The sequence below is a fragment of the Urocampus carinirostris genome, chromosome 19 (assembly GCF_059441175.1).
Source record: "Urocampus carinirostris isolate Australia breed hairy pipefish chromosome 19, RoL_Ucar_1.0, whole genome shotgun sequence".
In the NCBI taxonomy this organism is placed as follows: domain Eukaryota; kingdom Metazoa; phylum Chordata; class Actinopteri; order Syngnathiformes; family Syngnathidae; genus Urocampus; species Urocampus carinirostris.
In genome coordinates, this window is record NC_142367.1 from 11864795 (window position 1) to 11887723 (window position 22929).

Consider the following 22929-nt stretch of genomic DNA (forward strand, 5'->3'; position numbering starts at 1 on the left):
ATCTTGTACTTCCCACAGGACATGACCATAGGTGAGGGTAGGAATGTAGGTAGACCGGTAAATTAAGAGCTTTGCCTTTCGGCTCAACCCTTTGTTCACCACGACGGACCGATACAGTGCCCGTATGACGGCAGACGCTGCACGGATCGGTCTGTCGATCTCCCATTCCATCCTATCCTTACTCGTGAACAAGACCCCAAAATACTTGAACTCCTCCACTTGGGGCAGGATCCCGGAAAGTGCATGCCACCCTTTTCCGGCCGGCTGAGAACTACTGTCTCGGACTTGGAGGTGCTGGTTTTCACCCGGACGCTTCACACTCGGCAGCGTATCGCTCCCGTGAGAGCTGAAGCTCACGGCTTGAGGAAGCCAACAGCACCAAATCATCTGCAGAAAGCAGAGATACAATGCTGAGGCCCCCAAACCGGACCCCTTCTCTGCAAAGGCTGCGCCTGGAAATTTTGTCCATGAAAGTAATGGACAGAATCGGTGAAAAAGGGCAGCCTTCGCGGAGTCCAACTCCCACTGGGAAAAAAATCAGACTTAATGTGCAGACAAAACTCTGACACTGGGCATAAAGGGCCCGCACAACCCGAAAAATACTGTGCAGAACTCCATACTCCGGTAGCACCCCTCTCAGGGCTCCCCGAAGAACATGGTCAAATGCCTTCTCCAAGTCCGCAAAAAAACATGTAGACCGGATAGGCAAATTTCCATGCACCCTCAAGGACCCTGCAGAGTGTGTAGAGCTGGACCACTGTTCCACGGCCCGGACGAAAACCACACTGCTTCTCTTGGATCCGAGATTTGACTTTTCGACGGACCTTCGTCTGCAGTACCCCTGAATAGACCTGAGGCTGAGAAGTGTGATTTATTGATTGTTGTATTTTTGTTAAAAATGAACGAATGAATTGATATTTATTTTCAATGAACAATTACAAAAAATCTGACATTTTCTTTTTAATGTTATCATGTTTGGAATTTTTGGCCGATCCAAATTGTCCCTAGGTGTGAATGAGCGAGTGAATTGTAGGCCTCTGTGTGCCCTGCGTCTGGCCGGCAACCAGTTCAGGGTGTCCCCTGCCCACTGCCCGAAGATAGCTGAGCACCCCCGAGACCCTACTGAGAATAAGCGGTGCAGATAATAGACGGATGGATGTTTGTAATTTATTTCTATTTATTCATTGTATTAATTAAACATTTGCGAAATAAGATTCTCTCATGTTTTGTTCTTATTTTTTTATGAGTGTAGCTTATTTTTTATTTTCTAATGGGAATAGCTATTGGCGATTCTAATGATTAAAAGGGATTCTGGAATGTTTGACTAAAAAAAAAAGATTCTCATGTAAAAAAATTTTTTTTTCAAAAATACAACTATGATAATTTATTCTCAGGACTTTAAGTTACACCTTTTAAATAACTTTTTAAACGGAAACCTTGTCTTTTAGCTACATTTATGGACATAAAAAACCTATTGTCTTTTTATTCTGCTTCAGCCTACTCCCCTTGGGTACATGTTTATGTATTGTGTAATTGTATTGTACAGTTTATTGTTCAAATTCTTAAGTAATGATTGTGCTGTGCCCAAATAAAAAGTCCAAACACAAACAAAGAAAAATCCTCAACATTTCTCAAGAAAAAACAAAAAAACATAATTCATTTTTTTTTTCATGATTTTTCTAGATGTTATTTCCCAAATTTCGCCATTCTACTTCTTTGTGATTTAGTTTTTTTTAATATTGATATAATAATACATATCATTTATTGTGTATGAGCAATACAAAAAAATTCAAGCAAAACTTAACAAAGGATTTTAATGACACGCTTTTCTACACTCCAGCTACAACAATGAGCGGCAAATGACAGCAGCAGAATGAAACGACATTTCAACGTCAGAAGCTGAGAAGACTCCTTTCAATGGTAGCAATCATTTGTCGTTGAAAATATGACACAAGGCCATCTGCTGCAGGCTGAATACGGCTCCAGCTCAATTTAAAAAAAATGTCGCCCCGACTTTGATAGCGTGATTAAAGTGTCTGGGCGGCCCATATTTTCTTATCCGGGAAATTTCAAACAGTAATTGGTCCTCTTACCTCCAGATAAGACATGGAGACGCTGTACATCATGTCATCGCTGGTTTCCTCGATAGCCCGGAAGAGATCGTTGAGGGTGCGGACATAAATACCAGGTTCTTTGTCGGTGCCCAGCATAGTATACGTTTTACCGCAACCTGGACAATACCCACATCAAAAATATCAACTTCTAAATCCTTGGAGCGAAATCACAAGCTATCAGAGGCCAAACATCTTCTATATGCATTTTTGAATTCAATTTTTAACAGATTTTATTATGAAAAAAATAGTCCTCGAAATCAGTACAATTATATACATTAAACAGTTCATAATTCAAATGTAGTTTCCCCTTCAATCAAATTAATAATTTAAAGTATTTTTTTACCATTTATTTAACTAGAAAGCATGCAAAAAGAAATCTAAAAATGAAAAAATATTACTTAAAATGAGCCTTTTTACATTGCTGGAAAAAAAAAGAGTTAAAATATAGTAAAAATAGAATAATAATAATTGAAATTGTTTTTGCTAATTCAAATCTTTGCTTAGGTAATAATAATAATAATAATAATTTCCTTGTATTGTCATTCTGTGTAACAATGTACACAGAACGAAATGTCGATTGCACCTGACCCGTTGTAGCGAGCCGATGCAGCCGCAGCCAACAGAGGGCGCCGCCGACCACTTTTTAAGTCTTAGGAATGACTCGGCCGGGGCGCGAACCACCGACCTCCCAGTCTCAAAGCGGGCGCCTTACCATCTAGGCTAAGTAAATTAGAATGCCAATTTTTTTTTACTATATTTTTACACTAAGCTTGTCAAATCAAAAGGAAACTATTTCTTATTATTAGCATCTTCCATTCTTTTTCTGTGTCACTTATCCTCACTAGGGTGGCGCCCATACCAGCTATTGTCAGGCAGTGAGCAGGGGACACCCAGAACTGGTTGCCAGCCAGTCGCAGGGCACATGGAGACAGACAACTCACTCCCTCATACACACCTATGGACAATTTGGACTTGCCAATAAACCTAACACGCATATTTTAAGAATGTGGGAAGAACCGGAGTGCCCGGAGGAAACCCACGCAAGCATCGGGAGAACATGCAAACTCTGCACGGAGAGGCTCCAGTAGCTGGAATTGAACCCTGGACTGCTGCACCGCAGTACTTTGCACTAACCAAAATTAGCATCTCATTTTAATAACATAATAAATTAAAAACATATGGGGAAAAACAAAACAAATATACTAGACAGACATGGGGACTTGAGACTTAGTGACTTGGACTCGAGTCGACTCGAGTCGCTGTTTTTATGACTTGTGACTTGACTTGGACTTGGCAATCTAAGACTCGGGACTTGACTTGTGACTTGACTTGCCCAAGAAAAAAATACTTGGGACTTACTTGGGACTTGAAGGTGAAGACTTGAGACTTACTTGAGACTTGCACATGTGTGACTTGGTCCCATGTCTGATACTAGATAAGCCAAATTTTTATTATTAAGATAATAAATGTAAGCAAAATCATCTAAGACATTTTCTTTTAGAGTAAAATGTCAAAAGTCTTCAGGGAAGTAATGGTTAAGATGATACTTGGCGGATTTTTTTTAAATACAGTACAAAAAAAGGATATTTGAAATTAATAATATGATCTAAACATTTGTATTAATTAAAATGATTAAGTAAATTCAATGCTACTATAAAGTATTATTCTTTTTTTTTAACTTTATTTTTACACGTAGTTTGAAAAAAAAATGAGATAAATAATTCCTAAAAATTAACATTTTATCTTACTGGATAAATTCATCCATAAATATACTTAAAAATAATGGAAAACCAAAATCATAATAATTAAATTGTGAAAAGTAAATTAAATTATTCCAGACTATTTTTTCAGAGAAAAGGGTCTTCAAGAAATCAATAGTTATGATGGTACTTGGTTGTAAAAAAAATCACCAAGGAGAGTTACATTAAACTAGTTGAATAATATCCCAAACCTGTAGGTCCATATGCAAACACAGTTGCATTGTAGCCTGATATGAGGCCCTCGATCAGACCCTTGGTAGTCCCTCGGTACACCTCCTCCTGCACATGGAACAGAATAATTTGTTGTGGTATAAACATCTTATATTTATGGGGTGGGTTTCTCTCAAGGGACTCACCTGACTGGCAGAGTAGTCAAAGGCAACATCAAAGACATAGGTCTTTTCTCTGGAGCGGTTGGCTCGTAAGACGTCATCCGGATCCTCCATGGGGTCCATCAGGATCACCATCTAGTGAGTGGGAGGGTGGCATAAATGAGGTTTGAAAATTAAATACAGATGACTTCTTCCATCCATTCATTATCTGCACTGCTTATCCTCAGTAGGGTCGCGGGGGTGCTGGAGCCCATCCCAGCAATCTTCGGGCAGAGACAAAGACAGACAACTCACTCGCTAATTCACACCTAGGGACAATTTGGACCGACCAATTAACCTAACATGCATGTTTTTGTAAAGTGGGAGGACACCGGAGTGCCCGGAGGAAACCCACGCAAGCATGGGGAGAACATGCAAACTCTAACCACTCAGCTGCTGCCCTACGGATGACTTCTTGTTTTACATGTTTTGACATTTTGACCTCATTTAGTAAATCATAGCTGCGATAAATTGTAAATCGATGTGTATCCAATATGCAACATGGAGTTAAGATCCCGAACCCGACCTGAAATTGTGGCTGGTTTTGGGCTTAAAATGTCAATCATTAAATCGAGCCGGCCCGGCTTCTATCTCTTTATTAAAAAAAAATGTCCCCCTTCGTGGAGGATCTGCACAGCATGCAGTTACTTTTACTCAAGTAATTATTTAAATAAAGAAAATGCCTAACAAACTATCAGTCTAACTCCAAATGACTAAATCCAAACAATTTTCATCCTTGGTGTTGGGGTAAAAGATGCGCTGCTTTCTACTTCCACCTCCCTCACGTCAGACGTCATTTCCGCTTCTTGCCAATAGCTTACAAGCTTTACAAACTTTACTTCTGCTTTTCGGCCAAATATTTCACCATTTGCAGCTTGTAATCTGCAGAATATGATTTTCTTTTTGGTGCAATTTCGTTTAGTTTCACTTTCACTCACTGCACCTCGTCGAAATGCGCACTTCGGCCCTGAACAGTTCATTTTGGCACTGCGCTTGCAGTGCACACTTGATTTGAGGGACTTGGCCCCAAGTAAACCCCAAGCTGCATATTTCAGCCGAAGCATACAGTTTCAAGCTTTGTGTTTAATTTAGTGGCAAATTAAAGCTTCAGGTTTATTTTGGGCTTAGTTATGGAATCAAGTTAATCCGTCAGGTTTGGGCAGGTTTGGGTTAAAATACCTGCAACTTGGGTATTTTTTAGGCCTGATCTTACTTCTAATGCAATGTGATAAGAATAAGTTTTATGTTTCCTTAGCCAAGGCATGTGTGACCTTCCACATTCTATCACTTGTATAATGTTAAAAATGGATGTACATTCACATCATGAACACACCCATAATCATTTGCACTTTCTGCAATATCTATATGCCGAGTTGGGGAAGTAATGAACACATGTAACGGCGCTAAGTAATTAGTATATAAAAAAAAAAAATGTTATTCCGTTACAGTTACAGAAAAAAAAGACGTAATAAAATTAAAGATACATTTAGTTAAAATAAGGATTATATTGCAGGATTACGATCGTATTTAAAACTATATTTACATATTATGATGCACCAATAGACGAATTGTGTCTATTGTCATTTGAATCACTGACACTTGAGAGACAGAAAAAGATATGGCGCGTGTGTCGTAGTAATGTCCCTATCCGTTGCACAGATTTTACGGATGGCAAACACGTACACTGTGTGGAAAAGAAAAACACTTTTCTTTTTGTTCGTTTTAAATTTCTCCTTCAATGTAAGACTCAATTTGTTGAATTGGCGTGTGCCTGTAGTTACGTGAGGACAGCACAATTAAGGGCTAGTTGTGCATTCAGGGATATTTAGTAAATAGGTCTTCTTTTTGTATTTTGCAGTCAATTGGTGTTCAAAATCACTATTTGGGCAATGTATTGTTATACTGTGAGAATGTTTTACTTGGCCTAGTTTATCTGAATATTGTCAAGAGGTTTGGCACTTCAAACAAATAAAACTTGAACTTTTGTCTTTGCTTAATAAACTATACTGCGTGGTTAAATTTGGATCACCCTTTTATTCGACTACAAGCAACTACCTGACATTAGTTTCCTCCAATTCTTGACCAATGTTACATTGTTCAGTTTATCTTGAAATTACTGAATTTTGCTTCTGATAAGTTTATTTTCTCTTTTATCAGCATATTTGGTATTTAAGTAATCCGAAAGTAACGTAAAGTAATCATGGTAAGTTTGTGCAATATTATGGTATTCGGATTACGTTACTGATTTCATTTTTCAACAGGTAAATAGTAACTGTATTTGATTACATTTTTAAAGTAACCCTCCCAACCCTGCCTATAAGTTAGTTTTATGGTGCACATAAAATATATTGGCTTTACATTTATTCTATTATTAAATGATAAGCTCTGGTCTCTCCAACATTACTTTTTGCAGACTTGTTTACGAAAGCTGAATAATCTCATTGCAATTAAAAACAAAACACACAGGTAAACAAAATGGAATTTGTGTGTGTTTTTTTCTTTCAAAATATAGCATGCAGTAAAAAATAGGTTACTGATGATTGATATTGGTAGAAAAATCAACAGTTACCGTGCATCCCTATTCATAATATGAATGTGAGTCGCAATCTTTTGGGACATTTGTAGGTGTTACTCATTTCTGATGACGGGCAACCTGAGGATGTGGCGCGGTTGTTTTGGTAACAAGCTTCCAAATTGATCTCCCAGGGCTCTTGCATAAACGAGGTGGGTGTTGACTGTTGAGGCAAGGTGTTGATAACACGTCTACTCCTATCTGTCATTTATTGAGTTACAGAAGCCGTTGAGGATCCGCCCACCGATTACCAGCTGTTAGGAGCTTGTATGTGAGAACACAATCTTTTGTCGGATGGAAAACAACGTCAGACTTCTCTTTAAGTGTCTTGCAAAGAAGAGGAGGATTCGTACATTTCTTGAAACCCTATCCTTATCTTAAACAAGAGCTTTCTTTCACCCTCACAATATTGAAGGCACAACTTTGGCATTAAAACCCTAATCTGGTATAATTTTATTTAGACACTCCATATTACTCTCCTTAAACCCTAATTTTAAGCCCAGCCACTTTCTTAAAACCCCGTTTTTTTAACCACGTATCGTCTTAAAACCTTCTCTCGAAACACGTAACATTTCCTTAAAACACTGTTTTATACCATATTCATATATCAAAACATATATTTGAAACCCTATGAAATCCTTAAAACAGTTGGTAAACCAAAATTCTGTCTTAAAACCTTTATTCAAAACCCTATCACTACCTTAAAACACAGATTTAAACCATATTCCTGTCTTAAAACCTTCATTCGAAACTGTATCACTTTCCTAAAACACTGTTTTTAAGCCATACTCCTCTCTTGGAACCTTTCTCTGTTTTTATATCATAGCATATCAAGCTTCACCCTATCTTGAAAAGCCAACCCTAGAATAAAAGCCTAATTATAAAAACCTAATCATAGTTAGAAACCTGAACCTTTAGATGCTGCTTCACTAAGTCAAGTGTGTAATAACATGAAAATTACCTTATGGTTTCGCAAGTAAGAGGTAAGGTGTTAAGTGTCTTCTTGGCACTGAATATCAAAAACAACAACAGCTCACTGACCTGCATCTCACCTATTTGTCTTATCCGTTGATTGGCTCTTACAAGGGCATCGTGAGGTGAATTCAAGCCAGACAAAAACAGGGCTGGCTAAATTAGGGTTTTCAAAAAAATGTTTTAAAAGGGTTTCCAACAAGACTTTGATTTTAAAATGAGGGTTTTTACAAAAAGGTTTCAAATATGTTTTAACAGAACTAGATTTTTGAAATTAGGATTTCAAAATTATATGACCAAGCCAGCACCCAATTCCAACCCCTAATGCTGAATGCCAAGCAGGGAGGCAATGGGTACCAATGTTGTAAGTCTCGGCCAAGTCTTGAACCAGTGACATCCCAGTATCGGGGCGGGCACCCAACCCCAAGGCCACCTAAATTAATTTCTCTTTAAGAAAACATTTAAAATAGGGCAAGGTTCAGGATCAGGCAATGTTTGAAAATATCGGTAAGGTTTTCAATCAGGGTATGGGTTTAAATATTTTTGACAAACAGACGCTGCCCAATTTACGAACGAATTCTGGACGATCGTTCGTAAATTGAATTTGTTCCTAAGTTGCTTCAGTGATATATTTTGTATGTTTAAGGTTTGCATAGGTAACCTGTATTGTTTTGTACTAAAAAAATAAAATTTCATAACATAATATGCTCTATAAAGATAAAGTTAAGTTTAACTTACTTTTGGAAGTGGTTTTCCTCAGTGGTAAAAAGTGGCCGAAAAAAAAGCGTTCCGACCATTTTCTCAACCGCATCAAGCTTTCTTATTCCGCTTTCATTTCAAAAGAAACGGCTCGCCTCTTCTTTACACTTTACACCAACCATATTGAATGGATGCACGAGATATTAACAATTAAAACGTCAAAGTTCTTAGTTCACGTTATGTTTACACTTTACACGAACCAGGAAGTAGAAGCCGGATTTCTTCTTTTGGGGTGGATGCTGAGTGACCTCTCAGCGGCATGCAGCGGAAAGAAGCACTACAGTACTGTCCTCTACTCGGAAAAAGGTGCACACATTACAAAATCTAACTTACAGCAATGTCCGGATATTTTTCGACATTCCGAAAAAAATGTTCAGATGTACCGTCGTTCGTAATTCGAATGTTCGTCAGTAGAATAGCATCTGTACCTGGATCAGGGTTTCAAATTAGGGCTTTGAATTAAGGTAACAAATTCTAAAGTGTGGTATATTTTCAAATTATACGAGGAATGAGGTATATAAAAGATAATTTCAGGCAATAAATAAGACTTTAAAATTACGATTCGATTTTTTCCTAAGAGTTTAAATCAAAAGCTGAATTCAGTGGACACAAAAGAGCATTTTCTTTCTTTCAGCACACACAAAAGGCCAATGTACGTCATCATCTGCAATTTTATTGCTCACGTTTACGCGTTGCCTTGTTGACGCCGGCCTTCGAGGTCAAGGGGTCGTCAGCTTTTACCAACGTGCGCCCACAAGATTAAGACGACCCCTTTTGTATGCGTCGCCACGCGTGGGTGTGCACATACGTATCTCCCCGCACGCCACCTGTCCATCTGTCGTCTTATGACTCAGACGCCATGGAGACGCTGTGTTTTTTGAAAAATGTGAAAACGGGGATAATGCATAGTATCGGAGGACAGTGAATTATGAGGGTGGATATCGACTACTGCAGTGATCGGCAACCACGGGGCCTCGGACTGGTACCGGGCTGTGGCTAGTTTGGTGCCGGGCAACACAATACGAATAATAAGTCCCTTTATTTTTTGCCCCTTGTTGTTTTACTGACACTGCTACATTTCAGACTGAATTTGAAATAAAATCAGTGTGGTTTATACGGACGGGCGCAGTAACTTGTCGGGCGGTGCAACTGCCATGTTGGAAACAAGGATTACCAGCCACAGATACAATGAAGGATGAATCAAATGTAACTTTTGCACTTATCAGCATAGAGAATGGTCAACTACGTGGATTTAGAACATAAAGAATATTGCGCCAGGGGAAAAATTACCTCACCTGCGGCCCCTTCTCAAGGTTTTTTTCATTCTCCTCATGCGGAGGTTTTTGAGTTTTTCCTTTCCCTCATGCAGGTTTTAGATCAGGGGATGGTGGGATAGTAGTCTGTACAGCCCTTTGAGACTTCTTGTGATTAGGCATTAAGATAGCGACCAAAGTGTCGCTATTAACACGTTCACCTCAAAGTTCAGAGGTTCCGGGTTAAATTCAAGCTCCCGGTTTCCTTGTGTGTCCAAAAACATGGCTGAGATGGGCCCAAAACCCTAGTGACCCTCATTAGGGAGGCGGTTCTGAGAATAAATGAATGTGATTTTAGTGTGATGTTACAAGGATTTATAATTGTTCCACATGACACAATGATTTATGCTCATTATTATTATTAATGTTGTAATTATTGTAAAAGTGTAATGGTAATTATCGTTGTTTTTTAAGAAAAAGTACAGACATGTTAATTGCAGTCCTTGGGCTGGGCCGTGAAAATATTGTCAAGCAATAAACTGGTTCGTGGTACAGAAATGATTGCGGACCACTGGACTAGTGGATATCAAGCGTGACATTTGCCACCGTGGAGCTTTTTCCGAAACGCCACCAAAGCTTCGTAAAGTCATCGGTAATCTGATGGAAAGGTTGCTGACTGCCCTCTGTGCACCCCGACAATGCCAGCCTGGATCAACTTTCAAGTGTAGTGTCGTTTCACCGCTGTTATACAAGACGTTTGCTGCCTTGTCACTTTTCTTGAACACGCTAAAACACACTTTTGTAAGATTTTTAAGTTTGCCACTCATTCATTGAATTGAATCTCATAAAAATCTTTGAATTTTAAGTTATTAGTTTAAACGTGAATATACAATAAATAAAATCCTAATTAAAATAGGTATCGAAATAAGACATTGAATAATTAATCCTTATGACGATTCTTCAGTCGCTTACAACCGTTTCCAAATATCAAGCAGAATTTCCTCCTTATCAATTCCGATGAGGGGCCAGAACCTGTGTTTTGCCAGAGTGCCACTCAATTCCTAAACCCCCTTCAGGGTCCCACTCATCATCCATTAAGATCCGTGCCACTAGGGCAGCTGTAATTGGCCAAAAGATGCATCTGCCCAATGTAGTTTCCCCCCTCCAAGTATTAGCATTGAATTTGTATGTGTGTTGTTTATTTCTTTTATTTCTTTTATAAACTACGCAGTTAAAAAGAAAGTTATCTGTTATTGGTCTTCAGTCCGCCCTTGTCGTTAAGTACAATCTGAAAAGTCTGAATAATTTTAACTGCGCAATGAGCAGGATGAGGTCTATGGTATCCAGTCAAGTCATGTTTATTTGTATAGATAGCCCTTAATCACAAAGAGTCTCAAAGGGCTGCACAGACCGCAGATTATTGCAAACTACAGACTATTATTATGACATCATCCCCTGATCCAAAATCTACATGAGGTCGGGATCAAAAACGTTTTGAGTTTTTAACTCAAAAACCTCAACATGAGGAAAAAGAAACCTTGGGAAGGGACTGCACATGAGGTAATCCCCTTTCAGGTTGACCAGGCTGCAATGGATGTTGCAGTAACAAATGATAAACAGATATTGTCAACATAAAATATAGGTTATTCATATGCTATAGAATAGAAGTGTAAGGGGCAGGATGGTCCACTTTTGCTGCTATTTGCATCCATCATGGAGAAAAACAGCCTTAAATGGCTTTTTTGTGGTCTGTCTCTTGTCCCGCCTTGCCAAACACCCGTAAAAATTGCCAGAACAGCTCGTCCCTTTTTTCTCTTCGCTTCCTAGACTATCAAGTACTACTGGGAACGTTTTTTAACAAGGTTACTAGAGTCAAGTTGTGCCATCTGCAAATTTGTTTTTCTCTAAACCTCGTTTGTAAATCACACAGTACTGAGGTGTTCTTTTCTCATCATCACCTTCCATTATCGGCCGTAATGGGTTCTCATCATGAAAGATGACGGCGGAACATCAGCCATAATGGTGATGCTTCAAGAAGGTTACAATGGCCAAGCAAATGCAAAAAAAAAAAAAAAAAAATCAAAGAAGACACAAACGCTTAACAAATGAAATAACCAAAATTAAATGATCACTGATTACAAAAAGTGCCCTGCAATTGGCTGGCAACCAGTTCAGGGTGTCCCCTGCCCACTGCCCGATGATTGCTGGGATGGGCTCCAGCACCCCTACGACCCTACTGAGGATAAGCTGTGTAGCTGATGAGCTGAGCTGAGCTGATTACAAAAAACTAAAATTGCAAAATGTTAATAAATGATATGAATTAATATTAATAATATATTTGATCTACATTGTTATGTTCTAGACCAGGGGTGGCCAACCCGGTCCTCAAGAGCCGCATGTCCTGCATGTTTTGGAGGTTTCTCAGGTGATGCAAATTTTAAGATTGTTTGCAAGCTGTGCGGGAGCTTGATAATGACCCAGGTGATTGGGATCACCTGTATTTGAACAGAGAAACTCCAAAAACATGCAGGACATGCGGCTCTTGAGGACCGGGTTGGCCACCCCTGTTCTAGACACTCAAAGCACTCAATGCTTACAACCCCTAGCAAAAAGTATGGATTCATCAGTCTTGGACAAGTACTCACTCCGACATTTCATTTTGTAGAACAAACTCAGATAAAAATCATGAAAAAATACTAAAGTTTTTCAAAAGTGCAACTCCTAGGCATTCAAAAACACTAAAATAAAATTAATAAAAAACTTCGTGGTGGTCAGTAAATGCTACTTTTATAGACCAAGCACAGGGGAAAAAATATGGAATCAGTCCATTCTGAGGAAAGAATAAGGAATCAGTGCATTTTGAGTAGAAAATAGGGACACACCCAGTCAATTTCCTTTCCTCAATTGGGCACCTGGCATATATTAAGTCTGCTCTTTTGTCAGCGGTTAAAAACAGTGCAGTTATCACACTTCAGAGGGCTCCTGGACTAAGTGGATTGGCAGGAATCTCCCTCAAGAGAGATGTATTTTGAAACCAAAGACAAGATCGTCAAACTTCTTGAAGAAGGTATCTCTAGTCGTATGGTTGTCGAAGATGTGGGCTGTTCCCAGTCAGCTGTATCGAAGATTTGGACCAAATACAAATGGCATAGGAAGGTTGTTAAAGTCAAGCGTACTGAGGGGCCAAGGAAGACATGTAGGCGTCAAGACAATCAACTAAAGGCCATATGTTTTGAAAACAGAAAATGCTCAACAAGACAAATGAAGAGGAAATGAGAGGAAGTTGGGGTCCATGTATGTGACAAAACTGCAAAATCGACTAAAGGAAATGGGATTTTCATGCAGGAAATCTAAAAAGAAACCATCATTAACGCTTAAACACAAAAGAACAAGACTGCAATTGGCTAAAGAGAGGTAATCATGGACTGTGAATGACTGGATGAAGGTTATCTTCAGTGATGAGTTACAAATCTGCATTGGACAAGGTGATGGAACTTTTGTTTGGTGCCGTTCATGAGAGATTTACAAAGAGGACTGCCTAAAGAAAAAAAAAAAATCAAAATCCCCACAGTACTTAATGACAAGGGGCTGCATGTCAGGCAAAGGCTCTGGGGAGATGGCTGCAATAAATGCCCAAATTGACATTGACATTTTGGACAGCTTTCTTATTCCTTCAATTGAAAAATGTTTGGGGATGAAGAACTCTTTTTCCAAGATGACAATGCATCATGCCACAGAGCAAAAACTGTGAAAGCATTCCTTGGAGAAAGCTGCATCCAGTCATAGCCTACAAATAGCCCAGATCTCAACCCAATTAAACATGTAGTGGAAATTGACAAAATTGTCCAGAGCAAAGCGAGTTGACACCAGATTGATAAAGAATATTGTTTGCCACTCATTAAGTCCATGACTCAGGGACTGCGAGCTGTCAGAGAAGCCAAAGTTGGTGCAACTAAATATTAATGATATGTTTTGATTGTTAATTTCTTTTTCTGTTTTTCATGATTCCATACATTTTTCCTCAGAATGGAGTAATAGCATATTTATGTCCCTTTCGCTTGTTCTACGAAAGTAGTATTTGCTGACCACCACAAAGCTTTTTTATTAATTTCTCGTTTCTGAGTTCCAAGGAGTTACACTTTAAAAAAACGTAATTATTATTTTTTTCTAATGCTTTTTGTCGGAGTTTATTCTACAGGATAAAATGTCAGAACGAGTACTTGTCCAAAACTGATGATTCCATACTTTTTGATAGTGTCATGATGACTGATTAGTTTAACCTGCGCCCGCTCGTTTAGCGCCAGCCGCTGCGGGCTTCCCGATTGGTTCCCCGTCCTACTTAAGCTCAGTCCTTTCACTCGCCTGTTGTCAGTCTGTCAGTGAACTTCTGTTTCTACAAAGCAAGCACTTTGACTCTGACTCCTGTCAGTCCCGCTTTTTGCACCTGTTTTCCACCCGTCCGTTCCTGATTTCACCGTTTGTCTCCGGCTACGACCTGGTTTTTGACCCTGACCACCTTTTGCTCTCCCGTCTCGGCTTACAACCCGTTTTTGATCCCGACCACATTTTGCGCTTCTGTCCCAGCTATCCACCTGTTTTTTCCGTCTTCGACACCACGATCTCCCGCTCCGGAAGATCCACTTCCGCATTCGGAACACGTTCCGATTCTGTGAGCGGCTTGCTTCCCGCGTCCAGCGAGCACCGGACCGCGGGCGCTGCATTTCCTCTTTATTTCAATAAACTTGTGGTTAACCTTACGCATCTGGGTCCTAATGCTGTTCTGGTCGTGGCAGCTAGATGTTTATCAAGATTAATGGTATCAAATGTTTTTTTAAGTGAAGCTGCTTATCTCTTCTTTTCTATGCTATCGGTTATTTATTCTACTGCATCAATATTGTTGTTGATCTATTCGTCTTTAAAATATGATTTGACAGAAATACCTTTGTAAATATGAACATATTCTGTAAACCAAGAAAATGAACATGAAACACATGAAACAAGGTGCCTAATGATATATTAACAAATAAATAGTTCTCTCGCTCGTGAGGAGGTTGGACTACAGGGCATCATGAAGGAAAAAAAACATACAAACAATGGCCCCAACCTTGTATGAATGTCTCCATGGCGACAAGACCCAAGTCATAAACCCCCCCCTCTCTCTTTTATGTGCCAACGTCAGAGCCTGGGGACCAGTTCAACAAGCTTTCGAAAAATACTGTAAAAGTGTATGTGGTGAAGCAAGTTTTGGCTCGCAAATAGAAATATGAATGCAATATTGCATTCCCTCATTGATAAATCTTCCACTACTACTACAGGTGGCAAAGAAGCTTATTCAACCTAAACCGCGAGATGTCCAATGAGCTCATCTCCTCGTTGTGCTCTCTGCCAAGACAGCAAGATCTAGTGCTGATCAACCCCCCTTGCCACTATCCCCTCCACCTTAATCTGTCTGAGCACTGCCTGCACACCATATGGTCTTCAAGAGTCTTAATGGACATGGTAAACAGACCCGAGGTGTCAAGTTATGAAACGGGTGTGGACAAAATATACAATGTCTAAAGACGACTTTGAGACTTTTTTCAAAAACAACCATCAGGTCAAAAAATAAATATGCACAAAATGCTGTAAACATTTTGGCCTCAATCAACCCAGCAACTTTATTACTATTTTTTTGCAGCAGCTCCTTTAAGTCAAGTCAAGCCATGTTTATTTGTATAGCCCTTAATCACAAGGAGTTTCCAAGGGCTGCACAGACCAGACTATTCCAAACTCCAGACTATTATTACACCATCCCCTGATCTAAAACCTACATGAGGGCAAGTTTTTAACTCAAAAACATGATAGGGCACACCGCACGATATGAACAAAATCTGAGACTTATTTGTGCCTTATGGTCATAAAAATACGTTCTATTGGTGAGATTTCACGAAATGATCTAATGTGTTCATGTCCAGTGTTGGAGCCGTTACTGAAAAATGAAGTAATTACTGTACCATAAGTGTCTCTGGAGTAGGGCTGCACGATTAACCGAAATTGAATCAATAGCGCGATGTGACGTAGTTTGATAGTGTAACCGGAAACTCAAACCCTTTAAGTGTGCACTCTTTGGCCGCTAGAGTACAGTATGTCATCTGAGAAACAAGAAAACTAATATCTTACCATTGTTTTTTTTAATACCACTTTTTTGATAGTGATATTCATTCAAGAACTCAAATATGAACTCAACTGATACCAATACTAAGAGCCAATACAAATACAGAAATATTTCTGGATCATCATTTTTTATTAGGTAGGCAGTATTCTCATTTGCCCGCGTCCCTGCGTCCTAGACGCATCATTTTTGCTGGGGACGCATAGTGTCAAATCAACGTGCGTCCCCGGGACGCAACTTCTTTTGACACAAAATTGTCATTATTACCTTTTAACAAAGATTTACCGCACTCCAAACTTTTCGTCAGGCAGATCCGCCAGTGTTGTTTTGGTCTCGCGGTTTGAGATTACGTCATTGTTGTGGTGGTTGTCGTCGAGTGAAGGTGAAGGTTAAGTATGCCTCCGAAAAAACAGTTAGTATTAGGTGAAAATCAACACAAAATTGGTAATTTCTTGTGAAGGTGCATCTTACCAAACAATTGGAAGAGAAGGCATTACAACTGTGGCGGGACAGCAAACCACTAAGAATATATGAACTGAAAAATCTGAAGTGATAACTGTTTTGTATTACCAATTAACTGTGATGATTAAAACTGAATGAAAATATAGATAAAAATAATTATTTCAGCAATATTATTTTGTATAATGTACAACATTGTTGTGAACTGAAAAATCTTGAAGTGATAACTAATTTGTATTACTAATAAACTGTGATGATTAAAACTGAATGAATATATAGATTTATATTATATATTTGTTGCCGATTTACAATTTCAACCTCGATAACACTACATTTTGGGGACCCATAGATCTCTGTTGGGACCCGTAGATTTTTGAGCATGCGAGTCCCCGGGACCCATCACTTTTCAGAGGTAAATGAACACTGTTAGGGTAGCCAATGTTTATGAAACTGAGAGCAACTTTTTGTTGCTGATTGGCACAAAGGCTACCAGTTTTATATGTATTTCTAAAATGATGACTTGACATGTTATTACCAGGTTGTAATTAATAGAAGTTGAGTTAAAATAGGCTCAGTCAACACCTAAAATATTATTCAAATTAGAAAAATAATTCCTGGAAAATCACAATGACCTATCGCAAGTGAGTTATTTTCAGAACCTGTTCACGGGCTACTCAGGTGTTCTTAAGGATCTACCTAGTGCTCACGGGCAACACGTTGGAGACTCCTGATTTACACCAAAACCTTTCTAATACCATTTTTTCAGAGCATTATTAATACAAGAACTCAACTGATACCAATACTAAGCAAATATACAAATACAGCATATTTCCTTAAAATTGATCATCATTCTTAATTATTTTCACAAAGACTTTTTATGATACCACTTTTTTTAGATCGATATTGACACAAGAACTCGACTATGAAATTAAATGATATTGATACTGAGCATCAATACAAATACAAGAAATTGACTTAAAAATAAACACCATTCTTAAGTACCATTACTACTTTCTATGGATTAAAATCCACCCCCCTCCACACACACACACATCAAAAGACTTCCAAATCTACTGTAAATATAGAAAAATATCACTAGTGGTCCAGTGGTAAGGTTTCGGTGCTCTCACCATTGCGACCTAGGTTTGATTCCTGTTGGGTCCAATACTCTGCAATTTAGGTCAGCGATATTTTTCAACTGATCAATCAGTTTCACCGCCTATAAAAAACGCGCACCCGAACTATTACTTTTTATTTAGGCAGAAGAAAATTGTGTGTTATTTTTTGTTTTTTTCCCGCAACATAATCCAATAAACAGTTATTTTCTGGGGGGTTTCTGCAACATAATCTGATCACGTTGACAATTTTATAACAGGCATCGTAATCTCACATGAGTTCTGTAATGTTATTGTTGTAGTGACCTCCCCTGGATCCTATCCATTCATCCCGAGCCTGCCGGCATAAACCCTTCTCAAGACAGATCCTCATAATCCCTGCCCCCCGCAGCAGCGCTAACTAGCCTAAGTGGCGAGAACACGTTGTGAGCTTGCAAGAAAGCAAACATTGCCATTTTAATGAGGGCGAAGGCGGGCGTGCACATGGGAGCTGCGTCAGCACCAACAGGGGCTTTTCATCCCCCATATCTCCCGATGGTTGTTTTTGTTGACGATGACGGAGATGATGTCACCTTGCTTAGGTTGGCTGAGGGTGTCGCTCTAATTGAATTATGGGACGAGTAAATGTGTCTGATCCTTGGAAGAGGCAGGATTATCTCTTTCGGGAAGAGCTCTCATGGCCTCCAGGTTGTTTGGACACGCCTTTCTCAATGATGTCGTCGGTGTCAACCGTGGACACGCCCGACACCATTATTTTTGTATTGTATTGTATTCATTTATTCAGTCAGTATAAACCATAAACATGATATATTCAAGAAATCATTTTAAACGCGAACACTCAATAATGGTAAAATAATAGATTAAAAAAAATAAAAAGAATAGAGTAAAAAAGATATCGTAGTGTATAATACAAGGTATCTATATAGAATAGTTTAAAAATAAAGAATATGTAAATAACAAGACTAGAGTAGTATAGGTCGGAGGAACGCCGTTATGCCGTTGGCATAATAATACTAGACATAATAACCTAAATCAATTCCCGTTGAACATACGGATAGCGGAAGGGTAAAAACTCTCTTTAAGACGTGAAGTCTTGCTGACAATGGAGCGAAGACGGCGACCGGACGGCAGGTAATCAAAGTACCTGCAAGCAGGGTGATTGGGATAGTCTATAATTTTTAGTGTCCGTTTTCTAGTTCGATCGATGTGGATACTTTGCAGGGACGGGAGGCCAATACTCGACTGGCACCGCTCACATCGCTCATTGTGGCTGTCGCCACCACTTTGCCGCTCATACTGCTACGCCTGACATGTCAAACATACGGCACGTGGGCCAGATGAATTAATCCAGCACTCTGTGAATTCTAAGTACAGAGACCCCTCGCTACTTCGCGCTTCTGTTATCGCTGGTTCACTGATTAGCGGATTTTGAATTGAATTGTCTGTATTGTCATTGACATCAACGAATCGTGCATAGTGTTCGGATGACGGCACACAGAAAATGCTGTGCAGAGGCAGGTTAGGGATGGCTTTGTGAGTTGGGTGGCTGTGATAGCCTGGTGATTGCATTAGTCAAACAGCAGGGTGGGCGCACACGTCAATGTGTCTAAAACAATTTTGTTATACTTTTGTATAATGGTAAGTTGTCTGCATTTATATAGCGCTTTTCAAGTCAATGAGAAAGACAATAAAGTGATGATGATTGGTTCAGGCACAGTCGCTCACATCTATAGCTGCTTCCGGAAGAAGCGAGAACTGGGGCAACAAAAATCATTGTTGCAATACATACTGGACTGTCTCAGAAAATTAGAATATTGTGATAAAGTTCTTTATTTTCTGTAATGCAATTAAAAAAACAAAAATGTCATACATTCTGGATTCATTACACATCAACTGAACTATTTCAAGCCTTTTATTATTTGAATATTGCTGATTTTGGCTTACAGCTGAAAAAAACTCAAAAATCCTATCTCAAAATATTAGAATACTTCCTCAGACCAAGTAAAAAAAATAATTTTATAACAGCAAAACTAAATCAAACATTTGAAAATGTCCATTGATGCACTCAGTACTTGGTTGGGAATCCTTTTGCACGGATTATAGCATCAATCCGGCGTGGCATGGAGGCAATCAGCCTGTGGCATTGCTGAGGTGTTATTGATGCCCAGGATGCTTCGATAGCGGCCTTCAGCTCATTTGCATTTGTAGGTCTGGTGTCTTTCATCTTCTTCTTAACTATAGCCCACAAATTCTCGATGGGGTTCAGGTCAGGGGAATTAGCAGGCCAATCAAGGACAGTGATGCCATGGTCAGTGCACCAGTTACTGGTGGTTTTGGCACTGTGGGCAGGTGCCAGATCATGCTGGAAAATGAAATACTCATCTCCATAGAGCTTTTCAGCAGATGGAAGCATGTAGTGCTCTAAAATCTCTTGGTACACAGTTGCATTTACTCTGGACTTGATGAAACACAGTGGACCAACACCAGCAGCTGACATGGCTCCCCAAACCATTGCTGACTGTGGGAACTTCACACTGGATTTCAAGCAACTTGGATTTTGCTCTTCTCCAGCCTTTCTCCAGACTCTGGCGCCTTGACTTCCAAATGAAATGCAAAACTTGCTTTCGTCTGAAAAGAGGACTTTGGACCACTCTGCAACTGTCCAGTGCTTCTTCTCCATAGCCCAAGTCAGACGCTTCTTCCGTTGTCTTGAGTTCAGAAGTGGCTTGACCATGGGAATACGGCTATTGTAGCCCATTTCCCAGACACGTCTGTGAACTGTGGCTTTTGATACCTGGACTCCAGCTTCAGCCCACTGTCTTTGAAGCTCCCTCAAATTCTGGAAGCGGCTCTTCTTCACAATTTTGTTAAGGCTGCGGTCATCTCTCTTGGTTGTGCAGCGTTTCTGGCCACATTTTTCCCTTCCAACAGACTTTTTGTGGATATGCTTTGAAACTGCACTCTGTGAACAGCCTGCTCTTTGAGAAATTTCTTTTTGTGTCTTACCCTCCTGATGGATGGTATCAATGATGGTCCTCTGGACAGCAGTCAGATCAGCAGTGATTTAGTTTACTGAACCAAGCTGAGTGTTTTTAAGGCTCAGGAAACCCTCGCAAGGTGTTTCGAGTTAATTAGATGATTCAGGTGATTAGTTGAATAGCCTACTTGTATACTTTTTCATGATATTCTAATATTTTGAGATAGGATTTTTGAGTTTTCTTAAGCTGTAAGCCAAATTCAGCAATATTCAAATAATAAAAGGCTTGAAATAGTTCAGTTGATGTGTAATGAATCCAGAATGTATGACATTTTTGTTTTTTTAATTGCATTACAGAAAATAAAGAACTTTATCACAATATTCTAATTTTCTGAGACAGTCCAGTAAGGGTTCATTTTAAAAGATTGGGATATTAAACTTTCTAAGCCAGTTTCAATTTTTTATTTGTTATTGTTTTTGATACACAAAAGACTCAAAAGTTATGTATCTAACATGTGTGTCTGCTATTGGTCAACTATAAAAATGCTGGTATGCAATTGGTTTGCGTTACGGCATCATGAAAATGCCAATACGCTATTGGTTGAACTGCCTCACAATGCTTTTCTCTTTATTCATTCAAATCAGAATCTCTTTTAATACATTTTTTTATTTTTGTACAGTATTTATTTTCAATGGATCCCAAGACTTCCAGTGGCACCAAACGGAGAAGCAAAAACACAATACCAATAAAAAATAGCTAGTGATTATTAAGGAAAATGAAAAGGCACACACATCTTTACCATCACTGTGGAATGTGGCCATTATCAATTGACGATTGGGACAATTATTAAGAAAAAGGAGGCCATTGAAGGAATAAAGTCTTCTAAGGGCATGACATTGCTTGAAAAAAGAAGTTTTAAAATTGATATGATTTGTAATTCAACCTCGTCATCTCCCCCTGCATCCACCCGCTACTCCACTTAATAGTTCATGTCATTTTCCTTTACATTTATATTTATCTAGAATGTTTTTTAGGCGTATGTATTACACTTAGTAGTACTTACTGTATATTGTTATTCTAATACTTTCATCTGGGGTACTGTGGCTTCAGAATGCATTAGCTAATTAACATGGGTTTCTATCCCGTACGACCATTTCACCCTATGGTCCCCACCTTAGAATGGATTCATGTTTTATCCCAGGGATCTACTTTACTTTATTAAAACTTGGTTTGTAAATTAGGAGTTGACCCACAAAAAAAATTGTTAAGAATCCCTTCCAGAAGAGATATTTTATTCATAGTAATTTTGATTATTTTCAGGAGTCATAGAAATATTTTGAAAATATAGATTCAAATGTTTCATCATGAACAGACACATCAAACAACAAAACAAAAATACCTCCAGTCAAAAAACACACAAAGAAGCCGGAAAAATGCATGATTTTTGACTCGTCACCAAATGTGACACCTAAAGTCGTGGATGTCATCTTATCCCCAGGCCCTGACGTAAGGTGACCCCAGTGACTCCCTCATCATATATTACACAATCCACCCAACACACCCCAGCACACAGCACAGCCCTCACCTGCTCATCCAGCCTATGCGCCACGATGGTCGCCGCCTCCTCCTGCTCGCCATCGCTGAGCGGCCGAATCCTCAAGGCCACCTACAGAAAAGAAGAAAAAAAACGCATACAAAAATAAACAGCAGGGAAAAAACAGAATGTGACTAATCCCCTAAGGAAAGGGTCGAGAACCTTTTTGATTTAAAAAAAAAAAGAATAATTTTAAAGCCAAGTCATAATTTTTAAGACAAAATTCAACAAAACCACAAAAGCTAATTCTTCAGTTTATTTGATTTCTCAGGTGACGTTTGATGATTTGGTAAAATCTATGAAATATAAATAATGCTAGAGTCTGTGTCCCATATCAACAAATATACCATTTAAGATGTGTCTCAGTACCGCAGTTACTTAATATCGTTGCGGCTCATTTTGACCCTCTTTTTTGTCGTAAGTTCCGTTTTTTAAACAAGGTGCGAGCAGATTTATTTTGTAAAAATGTCACAAATATGTCAATACACATACTCACCTAATCAAATTGCTGTAGGTGGTTGGCTGCCGTTTTCAGGTGTTTATAGTTTAATCCGTGGGTTTTCGTCATAATGTGTCTCAACACTGAACATATATTGTTTAATGACCTACCGTATATAGAATTTCTTAGAGGTTTACAGACAAAACAGGATCTTCTAGAGCAACACCATGAGTGTAAACTAACTCTTTATAATCAGGCCAAACAAAAATGTGTTGTGTTGCTTCGGCTTTGCACACATAAAAATTAGGTAGTCACTCAATAGATTACAATGGCCCTTGATTTATCTCAGAGTAAGATGTACTCATGAAAAGAGCTATTTCTGGCTCTTGAGC

General features: G+C 39.0%; 1 protein-coding gene across 3 annotated transcripts in view; it reads right to left on the reverse strand.

The window, feature by feature from the left end:
* kif19 (kinesin family member 19) overlaps window positions 1-22929 on the reverse strand; it is a 35226-nt gene that overhangs the window by 8903 nt on the left and 3394 nt on the right. For 2 of the 3 annotated variants that reach the window (XM_088323807.1, XM_088323806.1), the window contains 4 exons: window positions 22090-22170; window positions 4231-4341; window positions 4066-4153; window positions 2094-2230 (listed from right to left, as the gene is read on the reverse strand). In XM_088323807.1, the coding sequence (XP_088179933.1) occupies window positions 2094-2230; window positions 4066-4153; window positions 4231-4341; window positions 22090-22170 (417 nt within the window). Of the gene's footprint in view, window positions 1-2093; window positions 2231-4065; window positions 4154-4230; window positions 4342-6814; window positions 6835-22089; window positions 22171-22929 lie in introns of those variants that run through there. The other variant, XM_088323808.1, reaches the window with a different exon arrangement.